A 19,442-nucleotide genomic window follows, 5' to 3' on the forward strand; every position below is an offset into this window, starting at 1 on the left:
TATCTAATGAGAGAGAAAAGAAACAGAACATCACTTAGGAAAGAGTCTTGCCCATAAAATCAAACCTGAATCTGATCAAGCCTCTAGGATCCAAGTCAAATAGACACAAGGGAGGAACATGTTGAGCGGCACCAAGGGAACGCAGTCAGCCAGGCCCAGGCAGTGGCAAGCTGTATAGAATGTGTGTGTATGCGCTTTTCTCCACGACCAGCCCGTCACCCCAACACCAAAAAATCCAAAAAACCAGAAAAAGAGAGAGATGAGCAGGGGAGCTGCAGATGACAAGGGACTTAAGATACTTGTTAATCCATTACAGCCTATTGGACCTCATTTAGATCCCGGTTCCAACAAGCCAAAAGGAAAAAGTATAGGCAATTAGAGAAATGTGAACCCTGCCTCAATAGTTAATAATACTAAGGAATTATTATTGATTTGTAGTATTTGTGTGTGTGTGTACGGTACGCGGGCCTCTCACTGTTGTGGCCTCTCCCGTTGCGGAGCACAGGCTCCGGACGCACAGGTTCAGCGGCCATGGCTCACGGGCCCAGCCGCTCCGCGGCATGTGGGATCTTCCCGGATCGGGGCACGAACCCGTATCCCCTGCATCGGCAGGCGGATTCGCAACCACTGCGCCACCAGGGAAGCCCGATTTGTAGTATTTTTAAAGGGAGGAATCTTTATCTTTTAGGAAATACATACTGAAACATATACTAGTGAAATAATATGGTATCTGGGATTTGCTTCCAAATAATCTGAGGGAAGGAAGGTTAGGTACAGTCAAGAAAGCTCAGGGGACGGGCTTCCCTGGTGGCGCAGTGGTTGAGAATCTGCCTGTTAATGCAGGGGACACGGGTTTGAGCCCTGGTCTGGGAGGATCCCACATGCTGCGGAGCAACTAGGCCCGTGAGCCACAACTACTGAGTCTGCGCGTCTGGAGCCTGTGCTCCTCAACTAGAGAGGCCGCGATAGTGAGAGGCCCGCGCACTGCGATGAAGAGTGGCCCCCACTTGCCACAACTAGAGAAAGCCCTTGCACAGAAACGAAGACCCAACACAGCCATAAATAAAATAATTAATTAATTTTTTTAAAAAAACAAAAAAAGAAAGCTCAGGGGAGGGTGCAGAAGAGAGACGACCAGGCCCAAGTCAGTAATTGTTAAAGCTGGATGGATGTTGGTAATGCAGGGGTTCCTCCTATTTTGGCATATGTTTGAAATTTCTTATAGCACAGAAACTGAAGGACAACTGAATCTTTAAAAAGGTACTGAAGGCCTAAGTGAGATTCTCACTGTTTCCTGCATTTATCTTTTTATACAGAATGAAATAAAGCGATTATATGATCAACTTATTAAGAATAAAACATCTTTACAACAATCTCTGAATGAAATTAGTGGCCAGAGTATTGATGAACAGCTTCAGGTAATCAAGTCAAAATAATTCAAACTGACTTAACCTTGAACCAGAGAGTCTTGTGTATAAGCTGTGTTTCGGAATGACTTCCCGAAATGTAAGTTTGTTTAGTGTTGGGAAGGGTATTGAGAAATGAAACCCTCACCCTCTTTGTAGGAGTGCCAATTAGTCCAGCATCTAGGGATCATTTGGCTACATATCAAAACTTTAAGCCTAAATGCTCTTGCATACAGCAGCCCTTTCACTCCATTTATCCAGCAAGTATTAATTGAGGACCTACTATGTTCAGGCACTTCTCTAGGTACTGGACTTGCACTTATCCTAAAGAAAAAGGCAAGTGCATAAAGATAAATATATTCATGAATATTCAAGGATGGACCCAGCTGCACTGCTTGCATTAAAGACTCTAAATAGCCCAAAAGTCCGTTAAGAGCAGACTGTTGCTAAAGCAGTGAGCAGCCTTACAATGGCATATTATATGTCTGTTTAAAAGGCTCCAGATACGTTTGTACTGATGTGAAGAGATGCTGAGGAGCTTGTAAGGGAGGAATGCAAATTGCAGAACACAATGAGGTGTGCAATCTATTGTGTTTCAGGATGTGCACGCTACCTCTACTCAGTACATGCTTTGAACACATTAGGAACAAACTGTCAACTGTGGATCTTTGGGGAGAATGGAGAGGATAGAGAAGTGGGACTTTCACTTTTCCCTTAATTGTTTTCTATACTGTTCAATTCTTTTTTTTTTTCGGTAGAACACAAGGGCCTTAGCCCCATTTATTTGCATAAGCCAGAGGTTTCTGCCACAGTAACAGTCTTAGATCGTGGGGAGCCCTTTCCCTCCAGCCTCGGCAGGGGCAGAGGGAGACAGACACACGAACACGTCTTTCAGATCCCTTTCTCTGAGGTCTGAAGAGACCATCTCCTCCTCTCCTGTTGCCTCTAAATGATTAGCTTTCTAAGTCTGCACCCCCCCACCGCACACACAGTCTGCTATGGGTTAAGCACCAAATATTAAATCAAACCCATTAAACAGGTTGCTCTTTAACCACAGACACAAAGAAGAGTGTGATGCCACGAAGGAACTGGCCAGTCTTGGAACAAATGTACATGCTCCCTTCTTTCTGACCCGTGGAAGAGTCTGCTCCTTGAGCCTGACCTGGATGTTTCATCACAGGGAGACTGGGGAGCCTTCCAGGGAATAACTCGACTTTGGCCCTCTTCCACGGCTATAAGGATGTTGTTCCCACAGGGACCATCCAGATTCCAGCTCTGGAGAAAGACAAGATGTTCACTTCTTTTAAAATGGATATGTAGACGCCTTATTAAACGGTTTTACTCTTTTGTATCGTCTCTCGCTTTAGAAAGCAGATGCGTATACAGTGGAGCTGCAGAACTCTGAGAGCCGAGTGGCAAAGCTAAGAGACGAAGGGGAAAGGCTTCATTTACCTTCTGTTCTACTCCAGGAGGTTTACAAATTAGAGGTATGTCTGAGCAGAGAACAGAACTATGAATTATAAAGAGTATTACTCTTATAATTTACTCTCCGTGAATTACTATGATTGTAAAGAGTAAGACTTTTTTCTTCTACCAAGGGAATTTAGATATGTTCTTCATTTGGGTTATTTTCATGGTTGGATGGAAAAGTCTGTGCACACCTGCTCTTTCTTTTCAGGATGTACTTGACAGAATGTGGGGTATCCTGAGAGCCAGGTACACAAAACTCAGCAGCCCTTTCATCACTGAGAGCCAGCAAGATGCTTTGTTGCAAGGCATGGTAGAACTGGTGAATATCGGAAAGGAAAATCTTGCTCATGACCCCTTACAACAAACCAAAAGTAAAGTTGCCTTACAGGCTCAAATACAAAATCACAAGGTAAGACACGTGGGTCAGATCACCTTTTCATAGACTTTAAGTTTTTCTGAGTGTGAACTAAGAGCATCCGTTTTCTTCCCTGGTGAAATTTACATCATTCCTTCATTCTTTTAACAAACATCTATTACAGTGCTCCCTGTGTACCAGGAACCCTGCTAAACTCGTAAGAATATGATTGTGAGTGAAAACAGACATAGTTCCTAATACTTATGGAGCTTTCAGTTGATTGAGAAGACATATTTGTCAAGGAGCCATTCAAACAAATTTAAAATTAAACTTGGCATACACACTTTAAGAACATTTAAGAACATTTAATAGAGGGAATTGAATTTGGGGGTTAGGAGATGTTTTACTGAGAACCGAAATCAAAAGAAATATTTAAATTACGTAAATGTATGTCTAGCGTAATGCTACAATAAATCCTTTTGTTTTCCATTCATTTCATTAAACAAAACCTCATGATCATCAACAAGAGATATGCAGTAATTAAGTGCTGATAATAAAAATGTATAAGACAGGGTTCCTGCCTTCAATAAGCTGAAGTCTAGGCTTTTGATTAAGCAGACCTTAGTCTAAGAAAAATTCAGAGGTAAATATTGTATAAAGGATGGCAGGGAAGAGGAGAAAATCTATTAACTGATATATATAATGTGTCAGACCTTATGATAGATGCTTTTATAAACCCTTGTATGTATCCTTTTCAAGGAACAAGAGAAGGGGTTCACCTAATAAGAAGTTCCCCCCAAACAACTAGAGGGGGCAGCCGACTGTAAATAGAGAGGCGTGTGAAGGAAAGCCTTCCTCTTTAAAGGCCTTAAAGTGCTATTCTGGGAGCTTTCACCAACCAGAATCCCAATAGACCCCATCAGTGAATTCCCTCTAGTTAACTATTTTATTGTGTAGAAGTTAGAACCAGAGCTTAGGAACCTCTGGCTCTTGAATATGTGAGTTTCTTGGGCTCACACAACTATCCATCCAATTTATCATCTTGAAACTAATTAGCCACATCAGTGGCTTTACCACTTTTTGTAAAGTTGCTTAAAACTTGGAATAACTGACATAGGAAGATCTCACTGGAAATTTAAATTGACTCATTAATAATGTTTGCCCTTTAATTTGGACTATTTTGTGGAAAATATTACCTAGGGTAATTTTTCTTTGTGATTTGTTAAAATTCCGTTCGTACTCAAAGACTACGGACAGATAGGCAATTTTTATTTTGTTTTCTCGTGTGTTTGACTCTACATGGCTGTCCTGGGATTTTGGATTAAAAAGTAAAGGACACTAGAACATGTTGAAGTAACGAATTTTAAGATTTTTCACAATGTAAAAATAAATAAATATTAAAATCTTCCTCATTTCACAGCTTTTTTTCCGGAAGCTTGTTGCTGACATGCTGTTGATCCAAACATACTCCAACAAAATGCTTCCTTCCTTATTGCAAAAGAAAGAGACAGTGTGGGCAGAACAAGTAAAGGAAGTTAAATTACTAGAAGAAAAGTCACACCAGTGTGGAATAAAGCTGCAAAGTTTATTGCAGGTATGTGGCTTTCATAAATTTTGTACTTAAGCCGGTAATTCTGGATTTTCAGGCATCACCTCTAGTTTTCAAAACAAGTATCTGGTTATTATTAAGCAATAGTTAAGTGGGAACCAGCAGTGAGGAATGTGGAATCCTGTTCCAGCTCTGACTGCTACTCCCGGAAAGAAATATTAGCTGAGATTTCTTATATGTTGGTTAGGGATGGCACAGCATCTTTCTACCTTCCAGGTTTGTGTACAAATAAACAAAATGGAAAGCACTTTGAGATCTTGAATGAGATCATTTGATGAAATAGTCAGCGGTTCAGAAATGGTGCATCCCGAAGAGGGCAAGCCCAGATGTTCTGTTGCTGAAGTAGATTCATGACAGTCCTGTCCCGAGTCAAAGAAAAAAATTAAGCTTACGTAAAGCTCTTTCTCAATTTTAAGGTTTATTTTCCCTTTAACTTCTTAAACACAGTGGATGTTAGCACATAAAGGAAATAAACAAAAAACAAAGAAATATTCAACTTTTTTTTTAATTTATTTTCTTTTTGACTGCATTGAGTCTTCGTTGCTGCACGTGGGCTTTCTCTAGTTTGGCGGCGAGTGGGGGCTACTCTTCGTTGAGGTGCGTGGGCTTCTCGTCACAGTGGCTTCTCTTGTTGTGGAGCACGGGCTCTAGGCTCACAGGCTTCAGTAGTTGTGGCACGTGGGCTCAGTAGTTGTGGCTCACGGGCTCTAGAGCGCAGGCTCAGTAGTTGTGGCGCACGGGCTTAGTTGCTCCACAGCATGTGGGATCTTCCCAGACAAGGGATCAAACCCATGTCCCCTGCACTGGCAGGCAGATTCCTAACCACTGCACCACCAGGAAAGTTCCAGTATTCAACTTTTTAATGTGATAATAAGCTATGGTATTATTTTATGCTAATAAAATTAATTTTCTAGTTAGTGTGTCAAGTTGATATTTATAGTAATAGTTCATCGTATTTAAAAAAAAGACTCCATGAGGGACTTCCCTGGCAGTCCACTGGTTAAGACTCCATGCTTCTACTGCAGGGGCACAGGTTTACTCCCTGGTCAGGGAACTAAGATCCCACATGCCCTGTGGCACAGCCAAATAGTTAATAAATAAGTTAAATAAAAAAAAGACTCCATGAACCCAGTGAGTGCCCCTAACAGCCATGTCACCCGCTGTTTCACTAGCTATGAGAATTACTAAGGTGGTTAATTTTCCAGCAGGTAAGATTTCACGTCCCTAAGTCAGCTCTGTAGAGTGCTGAGACCCTAGGGGTGGGCTTCTCTGGAACTAGAGAGAGCTAGGACAAGGCAGACTCAGGCTAAGGCAGTAGTTACTCCCCTGATGAAACGTAAGCCCATAACTTCTCAAACAGCTTCTTCAAGCAGCACGGTAGGGTAATGGTTTGGGTCGTGTCTGTTGGGTAATGTTCGTAGGACTGGGGATTGGAGCAGGGAGCGTTGGGAGCAGCCTAACAGAAGCTTCTGTTGAAAAAGACTTTACAAGTTAACCCCTTCCTTTCCAAGTAAGAGAAAGGCTCTGAGGTCTCCACAGAGGTGCATGCTGAGAGTATCACTTGAACTTAATCCTATCATTCCCTACTCGATTTGACGAGACAAGCATAAAACCCTAATACCAACTGGATTTTTTAAAACCTTCTCCACAAAGCAGTGGAAGTGGAGTTGTTTCCCACCAGACACTGAGCTCTTACTAGGGTGGGTTATATCTCAGAAACCCCTGGAATCTGTGCTTTAATTTTGTACGGTCTCAGAGTTCATTTTTGTTTTTAGGATTAATTTTGTCATTATCTGGAACTAATCTAGAAAAAGCCCCCTGCTGATCATGTGTTCTTAATTCTTTAGAAATGGGAAGAATTTGATGAAAACTATGCGTCTCTTGAAAAGGACCTGGAAATTCTTGTATCCACGTTGCCCTCTGTGAGTTTGGTGGAAGAGACAGAGGAAAGATTAATGGAAAGGATTTCATTTTATCAGGTATTTTGCTTCCACTTAAGCCGTCAAAGTCATTGTCTGTAGCACTTTGTATTTTTATTGTGTTTTGACTAAATTACTTGACTTTGAAGGTGAATGATTTGAATTGAAATGAAATATCATTCCTCACACAACTCACAGTGAGACGTATTTGGGGAAACTGCAGATTTACTTGCGGGGTTCTTGACATAACCACATGTCTGACGTGGGGTCGGGACCTTGGTTTGAGTCCTGGCTCTCACTTATCACTTTGTCAACTTTCTGTCCCTAAGCCTCAGTGTCTTTATCTGTAGCATGTAGGTAATCAAGCTGGTGCTACCAGTCTCTGGAGGTGGATGTCAGTGGGTGTGGACATGAGCTGAAGTATGGGAAGAACTTTGTAAACCACGGGCCTCTGAACATATTTTTAGTTTTATGACAACAGTGAAGCCCTGACTGGACGTAGCCTATGAGACAAACAATAATCTGTTACCTGGCACCAGTGTTATAAAGAGACTTCAAACTTGAAATTTTTTCTTGTGTAATGTTTGATATTGTTATTATCAAAGTCTCTATGTCTCAAATTTCAATGCCATAGAAAAGATAAAATGGTTTTCAAATGGTATTAAGAACATGACCAACAGATAAAAACAAGGTTTAAATATTTTCTGCAGAAACTGAAAATACTTAGTTTTAACTTTAGAATGTATGTGGTCAGAATCTGAGTTGTGCAGCTAGAGTTGCTATCATATATCAACTTTAAAACTTCAAAGGCAGGTTTGTTGCCAGACCAGACCGAATGGAAGAAGAAAGCATGGAATACTTGGCAGGGTCCCACCATTCCTTGGAGGCACTTAAGCTCCTGTAAGGAACATTTTTCAGAGGCTGGAATGCTGTAGTTATGCTCTCTAGGTGTCTTGAAAGCTGCCATGGATATCTTTGCCATCTTGTCATATTGAGTTGAACTCAGATAAAGCTGAGTCTTATGGGGGCGGGAAGCTGCTCTTCAATTCTTTGTTAGCCTAGGGATGCAGAAGGTACCACCTGAACAGCTGAAAGAATGCAGCTGAAAACAGATCGGTTTTAAACCTTATTATATTAAGAAACAGTTCATATTAGCCAACCTGATAGAAGCCTGATTATTTCCCCAAGAGTAGCTGTATACCTTAAACTATAACCTGTGATTCTGTTAAGTTAGAGATATTTTTGAAATCAAAATAATTGTTCTAAGACTTTTAAATATATTTGCCAGACTAAAAGAAGACAGATATCTAGTAAAACCCATCTCACTGAGAGCGTTCCTTAGGTCATTATCGTCTTCTGCGTCATGGAGAGGTTTGTGTGTATCTTGATCAGGGGACGTCTGTGGGCCGGGAATGTAGGGTCAGTCCGTTGCATGGCCTCTGGTGTTGAACAAGCCGTGTTCCAGTGCCGGTTGACACCTCATTGACCGAGTGACCAGTGCAGTCTGACTCCTGTGTATAAAATGGGAAAATTAAAACTTCTCATATATGAGGGCAACCCATGAAACAATAGCATTTCCATGTAACTGTAACAAAAGATATTTTGAAAAAAAAAAAAAACTTTTCAGAGATGCTCTTAAGATGAAGTGTCTCACACTGAAGGCTTAGAAAATTAGAACCTTTTTTTTAAACTTATGTTGGACATTTTATTCTAGCCTGTGGACTTGGGCAGGCAGAAGGAGTTGCAGCTAGGAGTGATGGAAAGGGCATTGGAGGTAGACTTTTTAATTAATTTTTTAAAAAGCTTAAGTTAATTGGAAAATAGCAAATGTTCTGTTTTGATCATAATTTATTTTTTAAGATTAAATTTAAGTAACAGTCAGGATATGTGTCATTAGCTGAACCCAACTACAGAAGATAATTGCCTTTAGACAGAGTTCTCTTCAGGGGGTCATTGCATTCACAGTTCTGAAGAATTTTTTTTTTTTCATGAGGTTGAATTAGCAATGTGTTGTTTTCATTTATTCTTCTAAAATCCTCTTCTTTTCTCCCTCCTGAATCCTGATATCCAGAAGACTCTCAAAATGAGCTTTCCCCCCTACTGTTTGGGTCTAAAAGATGATAAAGAAATGTTTTCTTATTGATCCCCTTCATACCTAGGCCGCAATGTAAAATGCTTCCAGGTGCCCAGGCAGGAGAACGGAAATAAGGGTCACTGACTGGGTGGACAGTGGGAGGGCTGGTGGGGACAGTGGTGGAGGAGAACCCAGGAGAACAACCTCTTCCAAAGGAGCTTGCTAGAGCTTCCTGTTTTCCCCGAGTCACAGGAAATCTTGATTTCTATGTAAAATTTTTTGATTTTCAGAATAAGCTTTAGGTCACACAAAACCTCTCTGCAAGCTCAGTGTGCCCTGTAGACCATCACCTAGTTTCTAGGTGAAAGAAGTAACGATCAGATCTAAATCTGTGAATTTTCATTTTATATTGCATGTATAATCTGTGCAGTAGAAATGCATTGGACACTCTCATTGTGGAAGATAATTAATAATCCATTTATCATGTTTGTTCAGCCAGACTGCAAGAGTCTTGAGGGTTTGGAAAGTGTTACTGTTTCTTCAGTAGCCTCTACTGTAGGTTTTTCATGAAGTATTTGTGAATTGACTGGCTGATTTAATTTTTAAATCATTCATTCTATGACTTTATTTTTATTAGCAAATAAAAAGAAACATCGATGAGAAGCATGCCCGGCTTTACCAGACTGTGAATGAAGGCAAACAGCTGGTGGTCTCCGTGAGCTGTCCTGAACTAGAGGGCCAGATTGCAAAACTGGAAGAGCAGTGGTTGTCCCTAAACAAAAAAATTGATCATGAACTACACAGACTGCAAACGCTTCTCAAGCATCTGCTCAGGTGTGGTTTCTTAGGGATTGATTGGCATCAGAAAAAGACCTCAGAGGGATTCTGCAGTCAACCAGATTTTACATGCTGTCCCCCTGTTGTACGGTTTTTGACATTCTAAAGCAGTTGAGTCCCTCTTCCAGGCTAAATGGGAACGAAAGTCTCTGATGCTAGTTTGCAAGACTCAGGATAATGTGTAATCACTCCTGTGGAAACTAGGAATTATGTTATAAAATTATACACGTTACCTTTATGCCATGATGTTGCTCTTTCCTACACTTTTCCAAAATTTTTTTTTTTTTTTTTTTTTCGGTACGCGGGCCTCTCACTGCTGTGGCCTCTCCCATTGCGGAGCACAGGCTCCGGACGCGCAGGCCCAGCGGCCACGGCTCACGGGCCCAGCCGCTCCGTGGCATGTGGGATCTTCCCGGACCGGGGCACGAACCCGTGTCCCCTGCATCGGCAGGCGGACTCTCAACCACTGCGCCACCAGGGAAGCCCCCCAAATTTTTTTAAATCTTAAAAATAATTTTAGCTAATGGAATAGTTTGAAAAAGTCTTTGGAGTTCTTCAAAGAATTTTTTTGCTTTAACTGATCAAATCTTTAAAAAAAAATTTTTTTTATTTTGTGTTGAAGTATACTTGATTTACAATGTTGTGTTAGTTTCTGGTGTATATAGCGAAGTGATTCATCATACATGTTCAGTAATATATATTCAGTCATATATATATAATACATATATTCTTTTTCATATTCTTTTCCATTGTGGTTTAATAGGATACTGAATATAGTTCTGTGTGCTTTATAGCAGGACCTTGTTGTTTATCTATTTTATATATAGTAGTATGTATTTGTTAATCTCAAACTCCTAATTTATCCCTCCCCATCCCTTTCCCCTTTGGTGGACATAAGTTTGTTTTCTATGTCTGTGAGTCTGTTTCTGTATTGTAAATAAGTTCATTTTTATCATATTTTAGATTCCACATAAAAGTGATATCATATGGTATTTGTCTTTCGCTTACTTCATTCTTGAAACCCTTGAAGAAGGTAGAAAACATAGAACACTTAACCTCATTCTCTTTCCCACCTCTTAGGGAGGCTGTCTTAACCTAGAGAAGTTTAGAAGTTACAAGAGGGACCGCACTTTGCTTGGATATTTTCATTCCATCAGATAAATATATTGGCATCCAGCCAATAGCAATTCGCTATTTTACAACTTATACCAATGCTGATTATATTTTTACTGTACACAAATCTATAGAGGACGTTTGATGAATAAAAATAATTTCTGTCCTTACCTGTGGGTTTACTTTTATGTAGCTGTAATAAACTTTTAAAAGACTATTTTAGACTTTAAAATGCCTCTTTGTTCTTGATTAGTCATTATAGAGTCGTAGACAATGACAGGAGCATCAGATTTGGGACCTGGGATTAAACAGGGTATAATTCTTTAAAAAATCATGATTTTTCTGAATAACAGGATTGGTCAACACAAGAAAATAAATGGTGAAACAGAAGAAAATATACGGGGGATGCAATCATTTCTAATTTCCTTTCTCTCCCACTTTGCTCCTATTAGTTATAACAGAGATTCAGATCAGTTAACCAAGTGGTTGGAATCTTCTCAGCAAACTCTGAACTACTGGAAAGAGCAGTCCCTCAATGTGTCTCAGGACTTGGACACAATCAGAAGCAACATAAACAATTTTTTTGTAAGTTGTAATACAATATGCTCAGGTAATTGTTGGTTAGAAAAAAATATCAGGGGAAAATTAGGAGAGTTGGTGTGATAGTTTCCATAATCATTTGTAGATAAGGGGTAAAACTTGGGCTAATAGCAGCTGCATTCTTCAAACTTAGAGCTATTTGTTTATACTATTGATTTATATGCTTATAATAATGATAAAGTATATTTTAAATTGACACTATAAAATATATATATATTTAAAACTTGCCCTGACATGGGGCATGTTTTACAAGTGCAGAAAATAACTCCCTTACCTGCCCCCTAAAACCTCACAGGATTATTAATTCATAAATGTTAGCTAATAAATACATGGTTTTGAATTGTTATATACAGAATTGATATTTCTACTAAAATGTTATTGTTCTGTTGTTTTAAGGGGTTTTTTTTGAAGAAAAGAAAGTATTAATTTTGTGATATAAATTATACTTTGAGACCTTTTCGTCTTTTCCCTTAGTCTTTTCTCCATTTTTCGTATTTTGTAGCTATGATTACTCACTTTGATATTAAAATATAAATATTTTTTAAATATACTGGGAAAAAATCTGTAAGTACCAGGAAAGATTTCAGATATTTTAGTTAAAAATTTGTTGTGTTTAGTTCATTTAATATGAACTTTAAAGAAAAATGAACGTAGTGCTGTGTTCTGTATTTTCTTTTTATAGTTGATGATTTGTCTATTTTTAAAAATATTAATCCATTAGATTATAAGCCACTCAAGGGGCAGGAACTCCATCTCTTTTGTTCCCCACCATATATCAAATGCCTGGAACAGTGCCTGACACTTAGCAGGAAAAATGTGTGTGTGTGTGTGTGTGTGTGTGTGTGTGTGTGTGTGTGTGTGCACTCACATGTGAGCACATATACACATGCACACATACATACATACACATATAAATATTTACTATTTGAATTGAATTCATTTATTTAGTTTTGGACTCTAACCAGTTATTCTGACTCTTAGTTACTCCATGCCTTATTTATTTATTTATTATTTATTTATATTTATTTGTTTATTTATTTTTTTGGCTGTGTTGGGTCTTCGTTGCTGGGCGTGGGCTTTCTCTAGTTGCGGTGAGCGGGGGCTACTCTTCATTGCGGTGCGTGGGCTCCTCATTGCGGTGGTTTCTCTTGTTGCGGAACACAGGCTCTAGGCACACGGGCTTCAGTAGTTGTGGCACGCGGGCTCAGTAGTTGTGGCTCATGGGCTCTAGAGCGCAGGCTCAGTAGTTGCGGTGCACGGGCTTAGTTGCTCTGCGGCATGTGGGATCTTCCCAGGCCAGGGTTCGAACCCATGTCCCCTGCATTGGCAGGCGGATTCTTAACCACTGCGCCACCAGGGAAGTCCTTCCATGACACGTGTAAATTTTAAAAGTTTCTAAACTTTGAAACTGTTTCCTTTTAGGAGTTTTCAAAGGAACTTGATGAAAAGTCCTCCTTGAAAACTGCAGTTCTAAGTACTGGGAACCAACTTCTTCACCTGAAAGAAGCTGATACGGCGACACTGAGAGCTTCTTTAGCACAGTTTGAACAAAAGTGGACAATGCTCATAACTCAACTTCCTGACATCCAAGAAAAACTTCACCAGGTAAGTAGTTAAAGACCCAGCATTTGAATTAGCATTCACTTGTTAGCTCACAACTCTTTTAAAATCATTTCTCTGACTCAGTAATTTTCATTGACACCACCTATCTTTTCTCTGGCACCACTGAATATAGGTCTTAATTACTGGACTCTCCTCCAGTGGGATCTTTCTTAAGAGAGAAATCAGGCTTAATTACTTTATTTCCCAGTTTATCTGCACCACTGTGTTAGTTTATGTGAAGGTCATTGTCATTGTTTTGGGGTCACTTATTCTGAGCTTGAATGCTGGGTTTGTTTTTGTGAGTAACCTGCATAATTATGTGGCAAGACCTTTTATCAAACCAGATATTATCTTAAGTGATGCCCTGATTCATTTTGTTAACTGCAGGTAATTAAATGGAAATCATTTTGATTTTGCAGCTTCAGATGGAGAAATTGCCATCTCGTAAAGCAATAACAGAAATGATTAACTGGATGAACAATGTGGAACATCAAACTGCAGATGAAGACTCTGAGCATTCACTGAGTTCTGCATCTCAAGTTAAAAATCTTCTTCACAAGTACAAGGTAATTATACAAAAAAGCCAGAAGCCTTTTCATTAAATAAAGAAGGCAAGTCAGTTGCAAGGGAAATACTGAACAAAGAGGCATGGAGGATATTATTTAGAAAAACTAATTCTAAGCGTGGGGAATGGGATGGTGGATGATTCTAGAGAGAGGAGTTAGTATACTTGCTCTTATTCTGCCCAGTTTCCTTTGGTAGCGCCCATCACCACAGGACAGAATCCAAGCTTTGAACTGGCTCTGGCTCTTCATTTCCCCACATAAACCCTGGACTCTGCCTGAACCAAATCCTTTGCGGTCCCTCCACCGCCCCTGGCGCTCTCTTGCTCGTGCTTTTGCTTTTGTACGTGCTGTACCTTTGGCCTGGAATTCCAGTGTCCCGCTTTTAGCTGTAGGAATCTTCTTAGTCATCCTTCAAGAGTCAGTTCAAGTATCTTCTCATTTGGAAATCTACCCTGACTCTCCCAGCCAGATCGGTTTACTTTCCAGGATTAGGTGTCTCCATGGTGCTATCAATAGTTCGTGTCACCCGGTATTATAATTATTTTCTTACTTGCCTATCTCCCACCTTGACTTAGCTTCTTGAGAGCAGGGGCCCCTCCTTTACCTCCCTGAAACAGCACACCTAGCCCAACACCTGGCATCCAATAGGTGTTAAGTAAATGTTCTTTGGATAAGAGAATACGTAAGGAAAAGTTGATATCCTTCTACAAATAGATAGGGATGTGGCCTTCTCCACGATATTTGATTTCAAGTAGATTTAACCAACATTTAACAAGCCACGCACAAACGCTTATTGTGTGCCAGGCAAGGTGTTCGCCACTAGGAACACAAAGATGAATGAAGACTCCGGTCATTGCTTTCCAAGACCTCATAGGCTAATGGATGTAGCCTCTGGTAGGCAGAAGATGAATGGCTTAATCACAAAGCATGGTATTAGCAAGGATTTCCTTTTTATATCCTATCCCATCCTAACTTCAGTGAGTAGTACAATCTGTAGAGGGCCTATGTATATTTTTCTCACAGGCCCTAGTAACCTAGCACATAGTTTTACCCTTGGATGTCTGCTATGGAGGTGCTGGAACTTGCCAGAATAAACCCAGCAAGTATCAGCCTTAACAGAAACATGCGTGGCCCTGGGAGGGTTTAGGATTGCTCTAGAACTTAAAGTCATCCAAACGGGGAGGCCTAGACGGTCCGCAGAGGAAGAGAAGCTGCCTAAACTGGCAGAGCTCCTTAAAGGTGTCCTGGGTTTTCTGGGAGAGTGTTAACTTCAGACTTCCCATCCTGTCATTTCCATGAGCCCACAGGATGGCTCTGAATTCCAGTGGAGCTCTCGGGAAGCCTCTCAAAGGAATCCTTTGTCAGACTCCGGGTCTTGATTTTGGTTCCTATGATGCAACTACCATACGTGGTACCATCTTTGACTTTTCAGTCTGTTTGAAAGCGGTGAGTCTCTCTGTTCCCAGGAATGTGTAATTCCCCCAAAGACTCTCCACTCAAATAAAGCAGATGCGTGGTGGGGTTGGGGGAGGGTAGAACATAGCTCCAGGCAGGCGCCTCTTGATTACTGGGTGGGAGCCTGGCGCCCCCTACAGTGCACCAAAGGAGAGGTCCAGTTCATCTGCTTCAATTCAGGCTTTGGTGGTTTAATTCTGTTTTATTTGTTCATTTTAGGAGTTTAGAATGGAAATGGACTATAAACAATGGATAGTTGACTTTGTTAACCAGTCAGTACTTCAGTTAAGCACCTGTGATGTGGAAAGTAAGCGCTATGAGAGAACAGAGTTTGCAGAGCATCTCGGAGAGATGAACCGCCAATGGCACCGGGTCCATGGAACACTGAATGGAAAGGTGAGCTCATGGTCACAGCTTGATGTATGATTTAGCCTTTGCAAAATACCACTTTCTGAAAAATTTTAGAAGACATTTGTGGGACCTCCCTGTTGGTCCAGTGGTTAAGACTCCACACTCAGACATTTGAAATAAACATTAATAACATTATACACTTACTAAATTAGAAAAACTTAAGATAAAGATAAAATCCCAAGGCTTTCACATTCAAACATTGCAGATAATGGCTCACATACCCTTTTGGAAAGCATTCAGAAAATTTCAAGAACCATAATAATCATCTTATCTCTTAACCCAGCAGTCCACTTCTTTTACATTTATTTTAAGTAGACAGTCCTTCAAAAAGGAAAAGATATGTGCACCAAGTGTTCAATTCAACATTATTTATTCGGGTGAAAAATGTAGACTGCCTGAATTTCCAACTCGAGAGAAATAATTAATCAAATTATATGGTGTCCATTTGATGAAATACTGGACAGCAAGTCATGACATAGAAAGCGCCTATGGCATATGAAAAGAAGTATAAAACATTATATATACTATGATTGTAACCTAATAAACATTGTAAGCATTAGAAATGAGAAGAATCACAGACATTTAAAAAATATTACTTTATTAAATTGATGCATTATTTGTGATATTCTTTATATTGACAGTTTTTAAGTGAGTCTAATGAAGAGAGTCTGGGGAAAAAAAACTTCTTAAGCTTTACATATATCAATAGATGATGCAATGAAAAAATATTGAGTGTTAGCAACATGATTTTGTTTTGTACAGATATTGTGGAACTCCAGAACAGCCAGCTTTCTTATCAGGTTAGCTTTCATTTCAAATGTTAGATTTTTTTTAAAAAGGAGAAAATAATTCATATTTCCTGACTTATGAATCTTTATTCCGAAAGTTGTTGGGAAATCTTGTGCAAAACGTTAGAAATCTGAGAAGAAACAAAATTATCCTATTAAAAATAACATATCACGACATTTACATTTTAAACATGTGGTTTAAAATAAGAAAGTTTTATTTTCTTATTCATAACTGGTAGATACAACAATTAGAACAACTTTTGGAAAGTATCACTGAGAATGAAAACAAAATACAGATTCTGAACAACTGGATGGAGGCACAAGAGGAGAGACTGAACACTTTACAAAAACCTGAAAGTGTGGTCTCGGTGCAGAAGACACTCCTGGATTGTCAGGTGAGAAGACACACAGCACCTGTCCAGTGTGGCTTGGTCAGGCTGTTAGTTACCAAACCTGCCCCAGGGAGCAGGGCAAGCTGCTGTAATTTCTGAGGGTTCTCCTCAAAGCCCCCAGCTACTTAACTCTCTTCTATAAAATAGATGTGTCCATGTGTTTTACAGAACTGCAAAATGCTGTTTTTAAATGATAAACAGAAGTATTTTCATGGTTATGGTAGTTCTTAAGAGATTTGAATGCTACTCCTAAGAAAAAAATGTTGGGAGTTCCCTGGCAGTCCAGTGGTTAGGATTCAGTGCTTTCACTGCTATGGCCTGGGTTCAGTCCCTGGTTGGGGAACTAGGATCTCACAAGCCGCACGGTGCAGACAAAAAAAAAGTTCCACGGGAATTTTGATTTTGATGTTTTCCAGTTTTTGTGTTTTTATTAACTTCTCCAGTATTTACAAAATTACTCTGAAGCCTCCATGAGTTTTAGTATTTCTTTCTGTTTCTTCAGAGGAAAATGGTTTTATTTTACCTACTGTGTAATGTGTTCTCAAAGGACTACTTTTCCCTCAGAACCAACCACTGTCTAAATCCCATTTGGGCTAGAGCATGTTGGCTGTGCCCTTTTTTCGTTCAGTCATCATTTGCCAGGTCACTTGGTCTTTGAGGTGCCCTCATCCAAACGTGCGTTTACTCCTCCCTCCCCACCGCCCTGATTGTGTCACTCCTGTTGAGAGCAGTTCCACTGTCCCAGAGCTGTAGACGGCACAGGTTACGTGGGTTCTGCACCGCCTACAGAAAGGCATGGAGCTTCTCACTGTTGGGGCTGGAAAGTCGGCTCAGACCCCTGTTCTACTTAGAAGGTTACAGAATGATACTGGATATAGTATATGGGCAGCAACACCTCCATAAGAGATCTTTTCAGATGGTCGTATCCTGTTTCTAACTACCCACTAGCCATTTCCATTTTAGAGTGTTTACAGCCACCTCCTGACTGGAAGCTCAGTGCTCTAGCACCCCCAGCCGGCCGCCCTGCTTTCACCTGAGTGCTAAGTTACTCAGGCCTGGGATGTCATCACTATTTTCCAGATGGGAAAATGCAGACTTGGCAGTTTGATGACTTAACGCTTGGTCCAACAGCCAGTACAGGGCAGACGTGGAATGGAAACTATATCTCCTAGACTCTTTCTACTATACCATGATGATAAGGACTTGCTACCTAGACGCTTCTAAAATCTAGAGCCATGTAATAATGGAAAGTATTGTAAAACCTCATATTGTAATATTGTAAATTCATATTACAAAATTTCACTGTAAAAATTGAATTGAGAGTGTGATATGATTAAAATGTCTTCTGTGTAATGTTATTAAATTATATACTCTATTGGCATTATTACTTGAAAAGTGCAGACTCCTACCTCTTACCCCTTATTAATTGTTTTGTAATATTGTGCATATGAAAACCTTTTCCTCTTGCCCTTCCAGGATATAGAAAATCAACTTGCAGTTAAATCCAAAGCATTGGATGAATTGAGACAAAGTTACCTGACTTCAGAGAGTGGGACAATGCCATTGCTGGAAGATACAGCATCTAGAATTGATGAGTTATTTCAAAAGAAAAACAGTGTTATCAACCAGGTACTAGAATTCATTTACAGCGTACTATTTCTCTCCACGTATCCTTCTTTTACCTTATTTCTTGTTTGATAATGGACACTCGCTCCATACCAAAAACTGAAAAGTTGCTGTGTAAACTACTGAGGTGAAGTAGAGAAAAACATTTCAGATCTCTCATTTTTTTCCGTCACTGGATACTCAGAGGCAAAGTCACCAAATTCCCACATCCTTGGCAAGCTAGAAGTCCACCTGGTTATCTTTGTTTTGTCTAATGTACTCACACACACAAAAATGTCTCCACCCCCAACCCCAAACCCAGCAGAGCATCTGGCGTTGTTTCTTGGCCAGATATACAGGAGCAGTTATGAAGAAGCAGCTCAGATTCCCCACACCCAGGGAGATGCCTCAGGGAGGGCGTGATCCTATCGCATGTAGCCTCTATTAAGCTAGAAGCATGGTCAGCCTAGGGAAAACTCCAGAGGTGGGGAGAAACAGCATGTGGTGAGGAGAAAGCATAGAAGACTGTGGAAGACGTCTGGTAATTGTATGAAAGGCATGTCAAAGTCTGCATTTACCCCTTCTGGGAGGAAGAACACCAAAAGACAAAGGGCAGGCATCCTCAGACACTGCAACTTTGACATTTCCCCACAAATGGAGGGAGAAATTGTAAATACTAACCTATTATAGGTGTGTCCATGTTTCCCAGAGAGTCTTTATTGTGGATTATTTGTCATCTACTAAAATCTACATTCAACCATTTGTTCCAAGGGAGAATTGGGAATAACCCATGTAAATGAAATCCATAGGTGACCCTCAGCCTCATTCTTCCCCCAGGACTCAGGCAGAAAAGTAGGGGTGAGCTTAACATATATATCTGTGTGAGTCATTTGTTAACATATCTTTTGTGAGGCACTGTGCTCACTGCCAAGGGTGCAATGATAAGAAAATAAATGGTTCTTACCCTCAAGATGCTCACAGGCTGCAGGAGGATAGCTGCAATAAAAAGACAGACAGTAACAAGTGTTGACAAGGATATGGAGACATTAAAACCCTCCTACACTGCTGAGAATGTGTGTGTATAGGTTTTTTTGTGAACATATGCTTTCAGTTCTCTTGGGCATATACCTAAGAGTAGAATTAGTGGGTCATATGGTAACTCTATACAGTATTTAACTTCTTGAGGGACTGCCAAACTTTTCTACAGAAGCTGCACCACTTTGCACTTCCATCAGCAGTG

General features: G+C 40.1%; 1 protein-coding gene across 9 annotated transcripts in view; it reads left to right on the plus strand.

Moving 5' to 3' along the window:
• Nucleotides 1–19,442, plus strand: part of SYNE2 (spectrin repeat containing nuclear envelope protein 2) — a 337,188-nt gene that overhangs the window by 248,485 nt on the left and 69,261 nt on the right. For all 9 annotated transcript variants that reach the window (XM_027111459.1, XM_027111458.1, XM_027111452.1 and 6 more), the window contains 12 exons: nucleotides 1,317–1,418; nucleotides 2,774–2,893; nucleotides 3,085–3,285; nucleotides 4,652–4,825; nucleotides 6,688–6,819; nucleotides 9,471–9,667; nucleotides 11,236–11,368; nucleotides 12,806–12,988; nucleotides 13,405–13,551; nucleotides 15,226–15,402; nucleotides 16,445–16,600; nucleotides 18,074–18,226. In XM_027111459.1, the coding sequence (XP_026967260.1) occupies nucleotides 1,317–1,418; nucleotides 2,774–2,893; nucleotides 3,085–3,285; nucleotides 4,652–4,825; nucleotides 6,688–6,819; nucleotides 9,471–9,667; nucleotides 11,236–11,368; nucleotides 12,806–12,988; nucleotides 13,405–13,551; nucleotides 15,226–15,402; nucleotides 16,445–16,600; nucleotides 18,074–18,226 (1,875 nt within the window). The remainder of the gene's footprint in view (nucleotides 1–1,316; nucleotides 1,419–2,773; nucleotides 2,894–3,084; nucleotides 3,286–4,651; nucleotides 4,826–6,687; nucleotides 6,820–9,470; nucleotides 9,668–11,235; nucleotides 11,369–12,805; nucleotides 12,989–13,404; nucleotides 13,552–15,225; nucleotides 15,403–16,444; nucleotides 16,601–18,073; nucleotides 18,227–19,442) is intronic.

This window comes from Aethalodelphis obliquidens, unplaced genomic scaffold, assembly GCF_003676395.1.
Source record: "Aethalodelphis obliquidens isolate GAN/ISIS:26980383/991018 unplaced genomic scaffold, ASM367639v1 scaffold10, whole genome shotgun sequence".
In the NCBI taxonomy this organism is placed as follows: domain Eukaryota; kingdom Metazoa; phylum Chordata; class Mammalia; order Artiodactyla; family Delphinidae; genus Aethalodelphis; species Aethalodelphis obliquidens.